This window comes from Hevea brasiliensis, chromosome 18 (genome assembly GCF_030052815.1).
Source record: "Hevea brasiliensis isolate MT/VB/25A 57/8 chromosome 18, ASM3005281v1, whole genome shotgun sequence".
In the NCBI taxonomy this organism is placed as follows: domain Eukaryota; kingdom Viridiplantae; phylum Streptophyta; class Magnoliopsida; order Malpighiales; family Euphorbiaceae; genus Hevea; species Hevea brasiliensis.
Genome location: NC_079510.1, coordinates 27,449,636 through 27,464,834, shown reverse-complemented (window position 1 = coordinate 27,464,834; position 15,199 = coordinate 27,449,636). Strand labels below are relative to the sequence as shown.

The 15,199-nt window shown below is 36.5% G+C and overlaps 1 protein-coding gene across 1 annotated transcript; it reads right to left on the bottom strand.

Moving 5' to 3' along the window:
• Window positions 1-246: 246 nt before the first annotated feature.
• Window positions 247-2,576, bottom strand: LOC131175838 (uncharacterized). Its single transcript, XM_058140511.1, has 2 exons — window positions 2,522-2,576; window positions 247-1,252 (listed from the first exon to the last, which is right to left on the bottom strand). The coding sequence occupies exon 2, from the start codon at window positions 1,246-1,248 to the stop codon at window positions 247-249; it is 1,002 nt and encodes a 333-aa protein (XP_057996494.1). The 5' UTR covers window positions 1,249-1,252; window positions 2,522-2,576.
• Between the last annotated feature and the right edge of the window lie 12,623 nt (window positions 2,577-15,199).

The following is a 15,199-nucleotide window of genomic DNA, read 5'->3' as shown; positions in this document are numbered from 1 at the left end:
ATCCACGTCCCCCTTGTCCTCGGCCCTGTTGGCCACTGAACTGACTGCCTGCCATGTTGGAAGCACCCGGATACAATTGTCGAGGAACATTTGCAACAGAACCCTGTGACCCATCTGTGGCTCACTGAAAACGGGGCATTCCCTAGCAAAGTGACCTGGTTGGCCACACCTGAAGCACACTCCTGATCCCATCAAACAAGGTCCTGAATGCCCTCTTCCACATTGTGCACAAGGTGCCAAAGAGGATCATGATCCAGACCCAGAACTACTGTACCCTGAACTCTGACCACTGCTGGATCCGTACCCTGGTCTGAATCCTCGAGGTTTATGCCTAAATCCACTTTTCTTATTTCTACTCTTTCCTCTGTAATTACTCTGGCCACCACTGTCCTGAGTACCCATGGGAGGGACACCTGAGGAACCTTCTGCTTTGTTCTTCTTTGCTCTTCCGCTGTCATCCGCAGCGTAACTGATCTCTATCTGTCTGGCTCGGTCAACCACCACGTCAAAAGACTGATCAGACATCATGGCCAGGTTCGCATACCTCCTGTCCAGCCCCTTTAAGAACCTCTTCACTTTCATAGTTTCTGTAGCAACAGCTGTAGGGGCATATCTGCTCAATTCCAGAAACTCTGTAGCATATTCATCTACAGACCGGCCATTCTGTCTTAAGGCCTCAAAAGCCCACTGTTTCTGATCTCTGTAGCTTTCTGGCACAAATCGATTGATGAAAAGTTCTACAAACTGAGCCCATGACAAACCCTCCATCCGGGGTAACACGTAGTCATTCATCCATTGCCTAGGCATAGGCCCCATGACATGCTGTACACACTCTATCAGTCTTCTATCAGTCAACTGTAGTTCTGTTCCTGCCTGTCTGCAGGAATCCAAAAACCGATATGCGTCATCTGACACATCAAAAATACCAGGCACCAACTTCTTGAAGTTTACAATCTGTTTGTAAGGTTCTTCTCTTGGTGCGGTGAACTGCTGCTGCTGTGGGGGGCGGACCATATATTGAGCCATCATGTCGATGGTTCTCTGTAACCCAGCTAGGGTAGCTGCCATTGGGTCCATGGAACCCTGTGCCATAAAGGACTGATCCTGTACTGGGGGTGGCTGCTCCTCTACTTGAGCAGCTCTAGGCCTCCTACCCCGCCTCCTTGGGGCAGGTGCCTCATCCTGTGCCGACACCTCGTCAGGCACATCTGGTTCTGGTGCAGTGGCAGCTCTCCTGCTTCTACGCATTTTCCTGAAATTCAGCAGCATTAGCCCACAACATTCAAAACTGCACATTATACAGCTCTATAGACTCATATTTATACATAACATATGGAGCAGAAACTAGAAGCAAAGATGACAATGCAAGACGAATGTGGACCCTATATTTCCGCATGTGACTCCTATTAGACTCTTCCCAACACTTTAGACAACATTCCCTAAGAATCTGGAGCCTAAGCTCTGATACCACATTTGTCACGACCCAACCTATGGGCCGGACCGGCACTAGGACCTGGGCCAGCCTAAAGCCCCCGAGGCCCGTAGTAAGCCTTAACTGTTCATTTACCCAATTCTGAGGCCCATTGGGCCCAAATTCAAGAAACCAAACGGACAGAGTCCGGCCATAAAATGGACTTTCCAACGGGGAGTTTTTGACTCACCCGACCTGTAAACACAATAAATACTCAATTGGGGAGCTCAGCTCACCCTCCACATACTCATCAACATAAAATAAATGGGAGCTCAGCTCCCTCATCCAATCCATCAAACATACATAACATATTTAAGTTTACAGGTCCAACATGATAAAAATATTACAGACCAAATTCAAATAAATACTGCTAACACATGCGGAAATTCTAGGAGTAATTAAAATTACACAAACATGGATAAACAACCTGCGAAGGATAAAAGCAGGTTAACCCAGAACAAAATATCCTCCTGTGGCCTGTAAAAATTTTTGAACAGGAGTGAGCGTTCGACTCAGAGAGTAAAATATCAATCTTAACTATAATCTCTATAACTATCTGAAACTAATGCAACCTGTAGAGTGAAATGCAACATTAACATCATATTCACATCATAGCATCAAAAAGGTAATTTGGAGCACTCACACACCCTGTAACATCATTCATAGTATATGGGAGCTGATCCCCTATACAGCTCTCTTAAATCCAATCTGGTGCCAGCGAAGAACTCAGCTCGGACTTCCACTTAAATACCAAATCGGGGTCCCAGCGAAGAACTCAAGCCGTGTCTACCCCGAAGGACCGGGTCCCAGCGAAGAACTCAAGCCGTGTCTACCCGTCCTATCCATAGTCCACACCACATCACACGCACGCCAACGCACGCACACTGCTCCAAATTACCACAACAACACTCATGGCACATTAAGAGTTATCAATGCAACATAATTCGTGCCTAGAGTTTAACTACATAAATATATGCATATAAGTGATGCATGGGCATGCTGAACATATAATAATATCGAAATTACAGTTAAAATTAATATTTTACTCACAGACTTGACGACAAATCACTGTGGTGGCTGGGCGGAGGAAGAAGGCTGTCCCGACTCACCTGACAATTTTATTACAATCATTTAATAAATTTGACTCCATACAAACAAGGAAAAAGACCAAATACGTCCTAATTCGTGCCGAAAATCCGGCAGAGTCTCCACTATACCTAGGACCTACCCAACCTGCAAAAGGGCTTAAAACACACTTCTATATCCACATATCCACAACTCAATCACGTCACACAGCCCCTCCTGGGCCCATTAAATCAATCATTCATCACAATATGTAAAATTTCAATTTAGTCCTTATAATTGATCATTATTGCAAAAATTGCTCAAATAAGATCTAAAAATTAAAAAACTCGCTTGTGGTCCTTAGAAATATTACTAAGCTATTGCTAAAAGAATCGTAATTTTCTAAGCTACCACGAATATTTTATGGATTTTTAATCCTATTTAAGCTCTAGAAAATTACGAAAAAGCAAGGTTGTGGTTTACCTTTGCCGATTCCGACTTGAGGCAGCGCTCGGGATGCCTGACAATGGTGAGGTAGCCAAAACCTCGATCCAATTCGGAGACTTTTCCGGTAGCTGGTCTGTCTGGCCGGAAATTCACAGATCCGGACAACTGTCGAATTTCCGCGAATTGAGGATACCTACACGAACCCCAATAATAATATATAAAAAATCAGGGGTGTTACATAATGCCTCCATATCTTCAGTGCGAAGATAATTATTGCAAGTTCTAGATCATAGGCAGGGGTAATTCTGTTCATGTGGCCTTAGCTGCCTAGAAGCATAGGCGACCACCTTCCCCTCTTGCATCAATACACACCCTAACCCATTATGAGAGGCATCACTGTAGACCACAAAGTCCTTTACCGACACTGGCTGTGTTAACACTGGTGCCTCTATCAACATAGCTTTCAACTTTTCAAAACTGGCCTGACACTTGTCATTCCAGTCAAATCTGACATTCTTATGTAACAACTTGGTCATTGGAGCAACTATTAAAGAAAATCCCTTCACAAATCTTCTGTAATACCCAGCTAGCCCCAAGAAACTTTTGACCTCAGTTGTATTTCTGGGAGGCTTCCATTCCATCACTGCTTCTATTTTCTTGGGATCCACCCTAATCCCATCAGCTGATACTATGTGTCCAAGGAATGCAATTTCATTCATCCAGAAGTCACACTTGGACAACTTAGCATACAACTTCTTTACTCTCAGGGTTTGCAGAACAATCCTCAAATGCTCATCATGTTCTTCCTTGGTCTCGGAATACACCAAAATATCACCAATAAAGACCACTATGAACCGATCTAGGTATGGATGGAAAATATAGTTCATAAGATCCATGAATGCTGCTAATGCATTTGTTAGGCCAAAGGGCATCACCAGGAACTCATAATGCCCATACCGGGTCCTGAATGCAGTCTTTGGCACATCTGCATCCTTCACCCTCAACTGATGATACCCTGATCTAAGATCAATTTTGGAAAATACTTCTGCTCTCTTCAACTGGTCAAACAGATCATCAATTCTAGGCAATGGATATTTGTTCTTCACATTCACCTTATTCAACTGTCAGTAATCGATGCATAACCTCAAAGTCCCATCCTTCTTTTTCACAAATAGCACTGGAGCTCCCCATGGTGACACACTGGGGCGTATGAACCCCTTGTCCAGCAACTCCAGTAACTGGATTTTCAGTTCCTTCAATTCTGTGGGTGCCATCCTATAAGGAGCAACAGAGATTGGTGCTGTACCCAATAATATCTCAATAGCAAATTCAACTTCCCTTACTGTGGGTATGTCACATAGACCTAGCTTAACCTGCCTAGTATCCACCACATGTGCTAGGTAGGCTTCACAGCCTTTTCTCATCAGTTTTCTTGCAACTGTGGCTGAGATGACATTGGACAAGAAATTTGTCCTTTCCCCCACAACTGTGATCTCATTTCCCTCAGGAGTTTTCAAAGAAATCCTCTTCAGTTTACAATCAACCATTGCTTGATGACATGACAACCATTCCATTCTCAAAATCATGTCAAACTCAAGGAAAGGCAACTCAATCAAGTCTGCCAAGAATTCATACCCCTGAATCCTTAACGGGCAACCCTTATACACTTTGTTTACCACTACACTGTGGCCTAATGGATTAGTGACCAGAATGTCTTGGTCATTCTCCCCTACTAGTATCCCCCTTTCTATGGGTAAGTTAAAGCAGATGTATGAATGAGTGGATCCCGGATCCACCAATGCATGCACAGATGTATTATAGAGGGAGAACGTACCCCTGATGATGTCTAGGGCATCTTATTCCTCCTGAGCTCTTATGGCATAGGCTCTGGCAGGTGCTCTGCCCTTAGGCCTCTCTGCTGGCTCAGATGCAAGCCTCTATGATGGTCCCACTACCTCAGATTTTCCTGATTTCCTACCCCTTTGTGATACAGGAGCAGGTCTGTCTGCTTGTGTTAGAGCAGCTGTAGCAGTTCTGTGTGGACAGTTTCTCAACTGATGCTCTATTGACCCACACCTTAAGCAGGCACTCATCACTCTCCAACACTCCCCCTTATGCCACTTCAGGCAATGTGGACATGTAGAAGATGCTGGGGCTGGTCCCCTGAACCCCGTCCCTAGAGAGCTGCCCACTGATGGTGTGGACTGACCTCTCCTAAGGGTGAACTGTGGCCTGGGCCTCTGGGATTGACCCTGACCTTGTGGTTGACCTGAACTCTATGTAGGTAGACCTTTGAACTTCTTTCCTGGTGCAGGAGATGAGCTAGACTGACCCGGGCGAAATGACCAAAATGCCCTCCGTTTGGCTTAACAGACCAAAATTGTCTGTACCGATTGAAAAATTTTTCTAAGCATTTTCTTGGCATTCTAATGCCATAGGAACCTCAATGACCCTTCTCTGGAGTCCTAAAAATTATTTTATGAATTTTCCCCCTGGTCTAGGACTCCTAGTTGGGAGAACCGCAATCTCCCACTAGGTTACCCATCGCTAGGGCACAGGCTCATTTAACTTGGTTGTATTTTATTTCTAAAATTTTTCCTAAATTTTTCTTATTAATATTTGACTTAATTATGGTTCCTCACTTTAGTTTAAATATTTTTCCGGACATTCTAGCTGTCCTGACCGACACTGGTCACCGGAACAGTAGAATGTACGGAGTTGCTACAGGTAGGGTGTTACAATTACATTTCTATTCATGTTATTTTAGACGATGCAATTGTAATTATTTATTTAAATGATATCTATTTTGCTAATCTTTTTATCCTTTCACTCAACATTTCCTAGGTTTTGGATCATTTCATAGTAAATAAAATTTTAAAAATAATTCTAGTTTCTTTCTTATTCATTCATTTAATTCACATTATTCTTAACAAATTTCACTGCCCAAGTAACCTATGACAGGCTGACTAAACTGGATAATGGGTCATTGGTACTGGACACCGCGGTGCCTCGGGCCATCATACCATGAGATGCGGAACGTCAACCACGTATGCAGTCAGTATGGCTAAAAAGCTATGATAACATATAATCGGGCATAAAAGCCATGAGTGCAGGCATAAAGCTATGAGTGCGGGCATAAAGCCATGAATACAGGCATAAAGCGTTACACAGTACTACCAAAATAATACTCTATTAGCATGCCAATCTATCCAATCTGACACACATGTCTAGGCAATACATGGGCACATAAGTACTATTAAGTGTTAATATGTATTAGTATATCATTAATTCGTTATAAGTTTTAATTACAATTTATATCACTTAATTATGTTTCCAGTGGGAACATAAATTTTTTGAATCACAATTATACATAAATTATGCATTTCTCAAAATTTATACATTCATTTTATCCTTCATTTTGATCACAATTCACAACAATTGTTCTCATGTACCATTGTACTCAAAACATTCTTTTTGTTTCTCATATGCCATTAATTATGTAAGGTATTAATTTTTAGTTACAAAAGAGGCATAAGCCCTAGTGATAATTTTACCTCATTTTCACATTTAACAGTCCATATATATATAATTCACATTTTATATTCTCAGTTGTATAATGAATATATTATGAGGTCCAGAAGTGAAAATTAAATTTTCTCTAGCAATGTAGTTGAGATACAAACTTATTTATGTATTAATTTTAATTTCTCTTTTTCCTCATGATGAGAACAAGTATTCATAATTCATCTTAATTCCTCTTATGTACCACTTATTGGGTAGGATATTATTATTGTTTTAATTACAATGAAACATAATTCCTCATGTTGACTTCATTTCATTTATACATTTGACAATTCACTTATGCTAATTACAATTTCATATTTCCAATTGTATTACTAATGTATCATGAATTCTATTTGTAATGGGCATATAAGCCCTAACTATCTATTCCTCATGATTTAGATAAATTTTCATTCATATTTCAAGTAATCCATGAATATTTCATGGATTTCAAATTTATCTAAATTTTCCTTAAATCCTAGTCTCACTCAAATTCACCATTCACAATTTACCTACCACATCCTATATTAATAACTACAATGGTTCTTATAGTTTGATTTTCTTCTTTACATAATTTAGTGGTTACTATTCATTTGACTATTTCCATTCAAAGGTTGACTTTTTGATTTATAATAAATTTGTTTAGCCTAAATTCACCAAGAAACCACATTTTGAATTTTATTTTTGTTGGCATTGATTGCCAAACTCAATTCCTAGCCGCCTAGGTTTTATTTCAATTTTTCAGAATTTGAGGTCCAAGTTTACTGCTCCATTGGACCTTGCTACAGTAGAATTTTGACAAAACTTTCTTAATGAAATTTGTTTTTTTATGTGTCTTCTTTAATTCTCTTTTTGAATCACTCCATTTAGAGTTTTGTAGCTCAAGTTATGGCCTAAATACCATAACTGGCCGGATTGGTCTTGTCCAGAAATTCTAGGCAGAATTTGGTTCTTCTAGATTTAGTGTCCTAACTTGGGCTAGAAATTTCAATTGGTTAGGTTCAAAATTTAAGTTTGTGTTCTTCATAAACGTTGTTCTAAATTGTCTAAGCTTTCCATTGATATAAATATCAGGTCAATTGGACATTTCTACAGTGAGTTATGACCAAATGAACAAACACTGTTCATTTAGTCATTTTCCAGGGACAGCTTGTTGGTCACCCGGATTGGGGCAATTTCTAGGTCATTCTAACTTAGTTTTCTAGGTAGGGTTTCTACATGAAAGTTGTGTCATTATGTGTCTAGTTTCATCTCCAATTGGCTTTGCACCAACTGGACTTGCACAATTCTACTTATGGCCTAAAAACCACACTGGACTTAAAGTCTAGAAAATCCTGCATAAACACAACACCACACTCCCTTAACTCAATTGGTATCTTCTCAACATATTTCAACAATCATACATCCCAATAGCAATAATATTTGCTTAATTACAATAAATAAGACATAGATAATAAAATTTCCAAGTCTAATATTCACATAATTTATACATTCGTTATGTTATTCGAATGATCACACATTACAACTTCTTCTTATTGCTAACACTCTTATGTTCACATATCATATTTGATATATTCATAAGACCCATAGTTCTCCTGTAGTATTCTATCAATACATACATATATATATATATATATATATATATATATATATATATATATATATAGTTCTATAATATAATATTTAAATAAAAATTTTCAGTTACTGATAGATTTCATACTCCTTATCATTTTGAATTTACTAGAATCAACAACTACCATAATTGTCACTTACAATCATAATAACATCATGACCATGTTAAGCCAATTCCTCATAATTCAAAAAAAAAAAAAAATCATTGCTACCAAGTATATCCTGATCACATAACTTATATAACTATAATTTTAAAATATATTATCACCAGACGACTTAAATTTTTCCAACTCGTATTTACTTTCTAGTACAGTCTATTACATATTCACATTTTTTTTTACTATCATATTTATACTTGCCAAGATTCCACTTTCAAATTTTCTTTCCTTTTAACATCCTTCACAAATATATTTTAAAGTCTAATCCTCTCAACTATGATTCTAAACTCATTCTTTAATTAAAATAATTTAATAATTAACACACTTCTAATTCAATATAGAGCTTCTAGCTCATAATATCACATTTCTAGAGAAAATTCTAGCTCTTTAACAACTATGATAGACTAAAATCCCAAAGCTCTATTTATCAACAAGTTCCAATTAATCTTTTACTTATGTCCTAGAAGTTACTTATGACTCCTCACTCTAGTCTAAATATTTTTTCGGACGTTCTAGCTGTCCGGACCGACACCGATCACCGGAACAGTAGAATGCACAGAATTGCTACAGTGAGGGTGTTACACTCACTCATGGTGAGTTTAACAAACATAATAGAAATAAAATGAGAGAACATGAATGGTCTTAAAGAAATAGAACAACAGAACCGATGAGGATTTTCTGCAGCCTTGAAATTGTGAAATTTCAGCTGGGGGCTTCCCTCTTGTACTGATGATCTACTCTCCAAGACGGCTGTGAAGGATGTGAATATGAAGGTGAGATTAGGTCTGGAATTAAGATTTCTCTCCTAAAACTTCAAAACTAAAAAAAACTAAAGACCAAAACTCTCTTCTATTTTCTGCGGCTCCTCTATTTATATTGAATGATCTAGGGTTAGGTTTTTAGAGTCCTCAAGGCATTAGGAGTCTCTTCTTTCTGTCAAAGCTAGAGCTGGAACAAATTCAGGAAACTGATTGTCCCGTGATACATGGCCCGTGTGTCACTACACTGTTAGTAGTATGCCCTAGAGCATATCATTTAGTATGTATCTTGTACATATTTTTATTAATAAAAGGCATTTCCACTTTTCCGTTTACATAATATATTTATGTGTAATAGAAAAGTTCCATTGATATTTTGTTAGAAATATTATTCTTAAGTTGTTAAGAATATGAGTGATAATATTTCTAGCATAAAGTATCATAAATAGGTTCACAATCGAGGATACTTCATAATAAGGACATGACTTATCCAGAAAGATTGTATTCATGTTTGTTCCTAAGTTATTTATATAAGATATAAATAAGATGGAATGATGAGTCTCATGCCATATAACAAACATGATAGGCAATTATAAATGATAAGTAGGCCGAACCAGTGACACTTATGACAAGCACATGGAGTTTACTCTTGTCAATGTTTTGTCATAAATCATATCAGTGCATATAATCTTTAGACCTGAGATAGCACAGTTATCTTGTATATAGGTAGTTTGAGTTTGATACTACTTTCATACTTGTACTGTGTATGGGTATATGGGCATCTGTTGGCTCTTGCTAGTTATATATGGAGGTAGGTGTTGATCAAGATGGAATCTGTTCCTCTAAGTAAATAGAGTTAAAATCCTATGTTCATTTAATTGTTCTTGATGTTTCAAGTTCCTGGCCAGGACAGATAGATTTATTTAGAAAAGAGTTTCTGATGAGAAAATCTTTTTAATCAAGAACTGGAATTAAAAGAGAACATAATATTCATAGCAAATGGAGTTTGACATAAACCATGACTCCAACTTGAGTTGGGATTTTATAACAGAGAGATTCTAGTGCATGGTAACATATGATTATAGGTTCATTTAAGGTAAACCTTATTACTAATTGGGTGGCCATGGCATGCTATGCTAGGTGTTAACCATGGTCTATGAGGTTCATAAAATGATTTAGAGAAATCATTTATGGTAAGAAAGAGTTCTGATGATATTAAGAGTTGATATCATGTCTCATTGCCAATTAGCGATGAGCCTAGTAAGTCACACACATACACAAGTTATCACCTATTTAAATATAATTTAATTAATTAATTAAAGAGTTTAATTAATTAATTAAATAGGTTTGGTTTGCAATTAAATTGCAAAGTCCCTAGCATGACATGAAACCAAATCTAAATTATTGGATGTGTAGTATAAATTAAATTTTTATTTAAAGTGTTTAAATATGAATTTAAGTAATGAGAAATTAATTAATAGAGATTAATTAATTAATTTATATTTGATATAAATTAATTAGAAGAAGAAAAATAATTATTTTGGGTTAAGAACTCAAAATTAAGACACAGGGGCATTTTGGTCATTTCACAGTGTGACACGTGGCACCATGAGATGGTGACACATGGGATTACACATAAGCTTGCCAAATGTTTTTTAATCATGTAAGATGATTAAAATCAAGATTAAATATAGGTTTGACACTTGGCACAATGTGATTGGGTCACTTAAACCTAGAGCTAATCAAAGGGTGACATGTGATAAGGGTTTAATGTGTTAACCTAGCTATATAAGTATTGTTATGAAAAAGAAAAGCAACCAGCAGCCACTCCTCTCCTTTGTCACGCCATTTTGAGGCTCTTCATCTATTCTTCTTCATCTCTCATCAATTCAAAGAGATTAGCCATCAATCTCTTGAATTAAGAACACTAGAAATTGTTTCTAGTGTCCTGTTTACATCTTTAATCTCTTAAAAGGCAGAACTTGAATTTCTAATTAATAGAAAAAGCTTTAGAAGCTTTTCAAGGGCTGCCATAGGTGTTCTTGGTGTGGACAAGCAAGAGGGGCAACATTTGGTGTCCTGAAGATGAATCTCAAAGGCGCAGACACGCTGCAGTGCATCAAGAGGTTAGTGTAATCGTTCTTGATTTAATCTAGGGTTCTAAAATTATTCTGATTAATTTTAAAATCTTAAATGGCAAATACAGATCCAAAAACATATTAAAAGAGTTTTAATATGTTGTTTATCATTGAAATCAAATAGATAAAAATAAATCTTGCATGATGCATGTGACCCTAGGTGAAAATTTTTAAATTCAATGGTATAAACTTGTGTTTTTCACGCTTCCGTTCCTTCAATCGGTATCAAAGCCACTATATTTGCCATTTAGATTGATGTTTATATGATTTAATTGTGTGTTTGATCATGAGATCAAAAGTTCATTGCTGGTTGCAAAGCCAAGGTGGCGGCACAAATGATGAACACCATGGTGCGCATGGTTGATGCACCACAATGGGTTGCAAAGGTAAATGGATGGTGAATGTGCAATTGTTGTATGATCTAAGATCCATTTTATGTCTAATTAAATTGTTTAATTAGAATTTTTATCACACAATTAAATTATGATTCAAATCGGAATTTTAAAAATTGTTTGAATGTGATTCAAATCTGAATTTTAAAAGTTGTTTGAATGTGATTCAAATCTGAATTTTTAAAGTTGTTTGAATCATATTTAAATCTGATTTTTTAAAATTAATTGAATAAAATTCAGATCTAATTTTTTAAAAAATGTTTGAATGTGATTCAAATATGATTTTTTAAAAAATGTTTGAATGTGATTCAAATATGATTTTTTAAAGTTGTTTGAATGTGATTCAAATCTGAATTTTTAAATTTGTTTGAATGAGATTCAAATCTGAATTTTTAAATTTATCTGAATCATATTCAAATCTGGATTTTTAAGTTTAATATGAGATATTCAATTTAATTTAAGTATGTATGTTTTATTTAATTGTTAAATAGTGATATGCATGATGGATGATCATGGACTATAAAAGACCAATGTGATTGGATTTATTTCTTTTATGTTTCTTTGGAATTGTAAATTAATTAATTTATTTTAATTTATTTTGGGCATGTATTATTAAGTTTGTAATAATTTTTGGGTTGTAATTTCATTTATTTAAGTTCTTGTAAATTCGCCTTGGTATGCGAAGGATTACTATGTAATATTGGATTGCAAGAAGTTCAAGGAGGTCAAGAGCATTGGTGGGACCAGTGGGAGGAATTCAAGATCAAGTGTTGATTATGTACTCCTTCAGCAACTCTTGTAAAATGAATAAATGAAATGCACATAGGAATGCCCTGATTCAATTCTTGGTGGCTCAGAATTGAATCCCTTAGAAAGTCCATGATCATACCATATTTATTGCTTATCCATGAATGCATAAGATGTATGGGAATGTATGCTATTATATGATATATGTATGCTAATTGGATAATGTGCAAAGTGAGACCTTAATAGTAATTAGAATGACCATAAAATCTTCCAAACAAATGATTAAGTTGGATATGCTATAATTAAAGTAATTATAACATAGGCCCTCCATTGGGGCAATTATTTTAAGAAATTTTAAATAGTTGCATAAGATGCAATTAATTTAAGAGATTTTCTTAAGAATAATTGTTAAGCATAAGATGTTGTAAATATGTAAATGGTTTGGTAGCCAATATTGGATGTACCTGAGGACATTAAAATTATTTGCATAATTACTGGCTCAATGGGATCAACTTAACTAATGCAAGATAAGTCAATAATGGATGTACCTGAGATTTTGAGCATTAGGGGCTAGGTAAAGGATTGAATCTCACATGAGATGTGATGGGCAAGGAGTTGCTCACTTATAGTTTATTGTAATTCCAATAACGGATGTACCTGAGGATGATTAATAGAATTATAAGAATTCAATCACCCACTAGAAATCCATCCAACTAGGATTTTCGTTTTCTACTTTGGAAGTGTAGGATTCGCTAAGTTAGTGGGAGGACCAATTTGATTAAAAGACCATAATCATTTTGGTTAATTACATGATACATTTACTAAATAATCTGGTTATTTTCTGCAGTTAATTTTCTAATAAAAATGAGCACAGAACAACCACCACCATCCAATATCCTTGCAAGCATACTTGATCGCAATAGGTTGACAGGACCTAATATATCTGATTGGCTAAGAAATTTGAAACTTGTCCTGAACCTTAAACATATAGGATATGTTCTAGATTTAAATGTTCCTGGTCCCTTACCTCCAGAGGCCACACAAGAGGAACATGAAACTTTGGACAAGTGGAAGGAGCATGATATGAGAGCTAAGTGTTACATGCTTGCTTCCATGAGTAATGAGTTCTGACGACATGAAAACATGCAGAGTGCGAGTGAGATCCTCCTTCACCTACAAGAGTTGTATGGTGAGCACAGCAGGAATGCTAGGTATGAGATATCTAGACAGCTATTCTGTATGAGGATGTCTGAGGGACAAAATGTTGGGGATCATGTCCACAAGATGATTCGGCTGATTGAGCAGTTAGAACATCTTGACTTCAACATAGATTTCCAACTACAGACGGATTTGATCCTTCAGTCCCTTCCCAAGTCTTTTGGGAATTTTGTGACAAATTTCCATATGACTAAATAGGAATGCACCTTAGCTGGTTTACTCAACATGCTGGTTAATACTCTACATGCTGGTTAATTCTCAAAAGAATATGTCGGGCAATAAAGGAAAAGAGGTAGCTTTAATTGCATCTTCTTTTGCTGGAAAGTCCAACAAGAAGAAGGGCAATAAGAAAAAGAAACCTCAGATTCCTAGTCCTTCCAAGAAAATAGCTAAACAGAAAAGGAAGACTAAAGCTGATGGAGGCAAAGGAAAGTGTTTCCACTGCCAAAAGGATGGGCACTAGAAAAGGCGCCTGAGTATCTTGCTTCTCTGAAGGACAAGAAGGATACACCTTCAGAAGGTATGTCCATATCTTGTTATTTAGATTCTGATGATACTCATAGTTCATCTACAGCTTGGGTTTTAGATACTGGTGCCAGTTCTCACATTTCTAATGATATGCAGGAACTAGCAAATAGTAGTAGCTTGCGTTCTCAAGATATTAGAGTCCGGGTTGGCAATGGCTCAACTGTTGAAGCTTTAGCCATAGGATCTAAATCTTTTTATATGTTTGGACATGTTTTGTGTTTGAATAATATTTTATATGTACCTGATGCTTTTAAGAACATCATTTCTACATCTAGTTTGACTAGAAATGGCTATGAATTTCAGTTCACAGATGATGTTTGCAATAATTATTTTGGAAATAAATATGTTGGTTCAGGTTATATGAATGATGGTCTTTATTATTTGGATAATAATAACAAACACAAATTGAATGCAAGTGATCTAAAAGAATGTAATGCCATGGTGAAAACCAACTCAAGTTTAAAATATATTTGGCACTTAAGGTTATGTCATGTTGCAGAAGATAGGATTGCAAAACTGGAGAAAATGGGGATTCAATCCTCATTGGGCTCTGAGCCTACTCCAACTTGTGAATCTTGCCTTCAGGGCAAAATGACTAGGTCACCCTTTGTTGGACAAGGGCAAAGAGCTGAAAATATTTTGGAGTTAATACATAGTGATGTATGTGGTCCATTTAAAGAAATGGCTAGAGGGGGCTTTCATTATTTTATTACCTTTACTGATGATAAATCAAGGTTTAGGTATTTGTATTTGATGAAATACAAACATTAATCCTTTGAAAAGTTCAAAGAATTTAAATCTGAAGTAAAAAATCAAACAGGAAAGAGTATTAAAGCTCTTCAATCAGATCGTGGAGGTGAATATTTGAGTACTGAATTTGATGAATACTTGAGAGCATGGCATTGTTTCTCAGCTGACTCCTCCAGGAACGCCACAACTGAATGGTGTATCTGAAAGGAGAAATCGTACCCTATTGGATATGGTACGTAGTATGATGAGCTATACTGATATGCCAATCTCCTTTTGGGGATTTGCATTAGAATCAGCTTTGTATATTCTGAATAGAATTCCATCAAAATCAGTT

Excerpts from the sequence above, each read along its gene's own strand:
- LOC131175838 (XM_058140511.1), bottom strand. The coding sequence starts at position 1,248 with ATGCGTAGAAGCAGGAGAGCTGCCACTGCACCAGAACCAGATGTGCCT.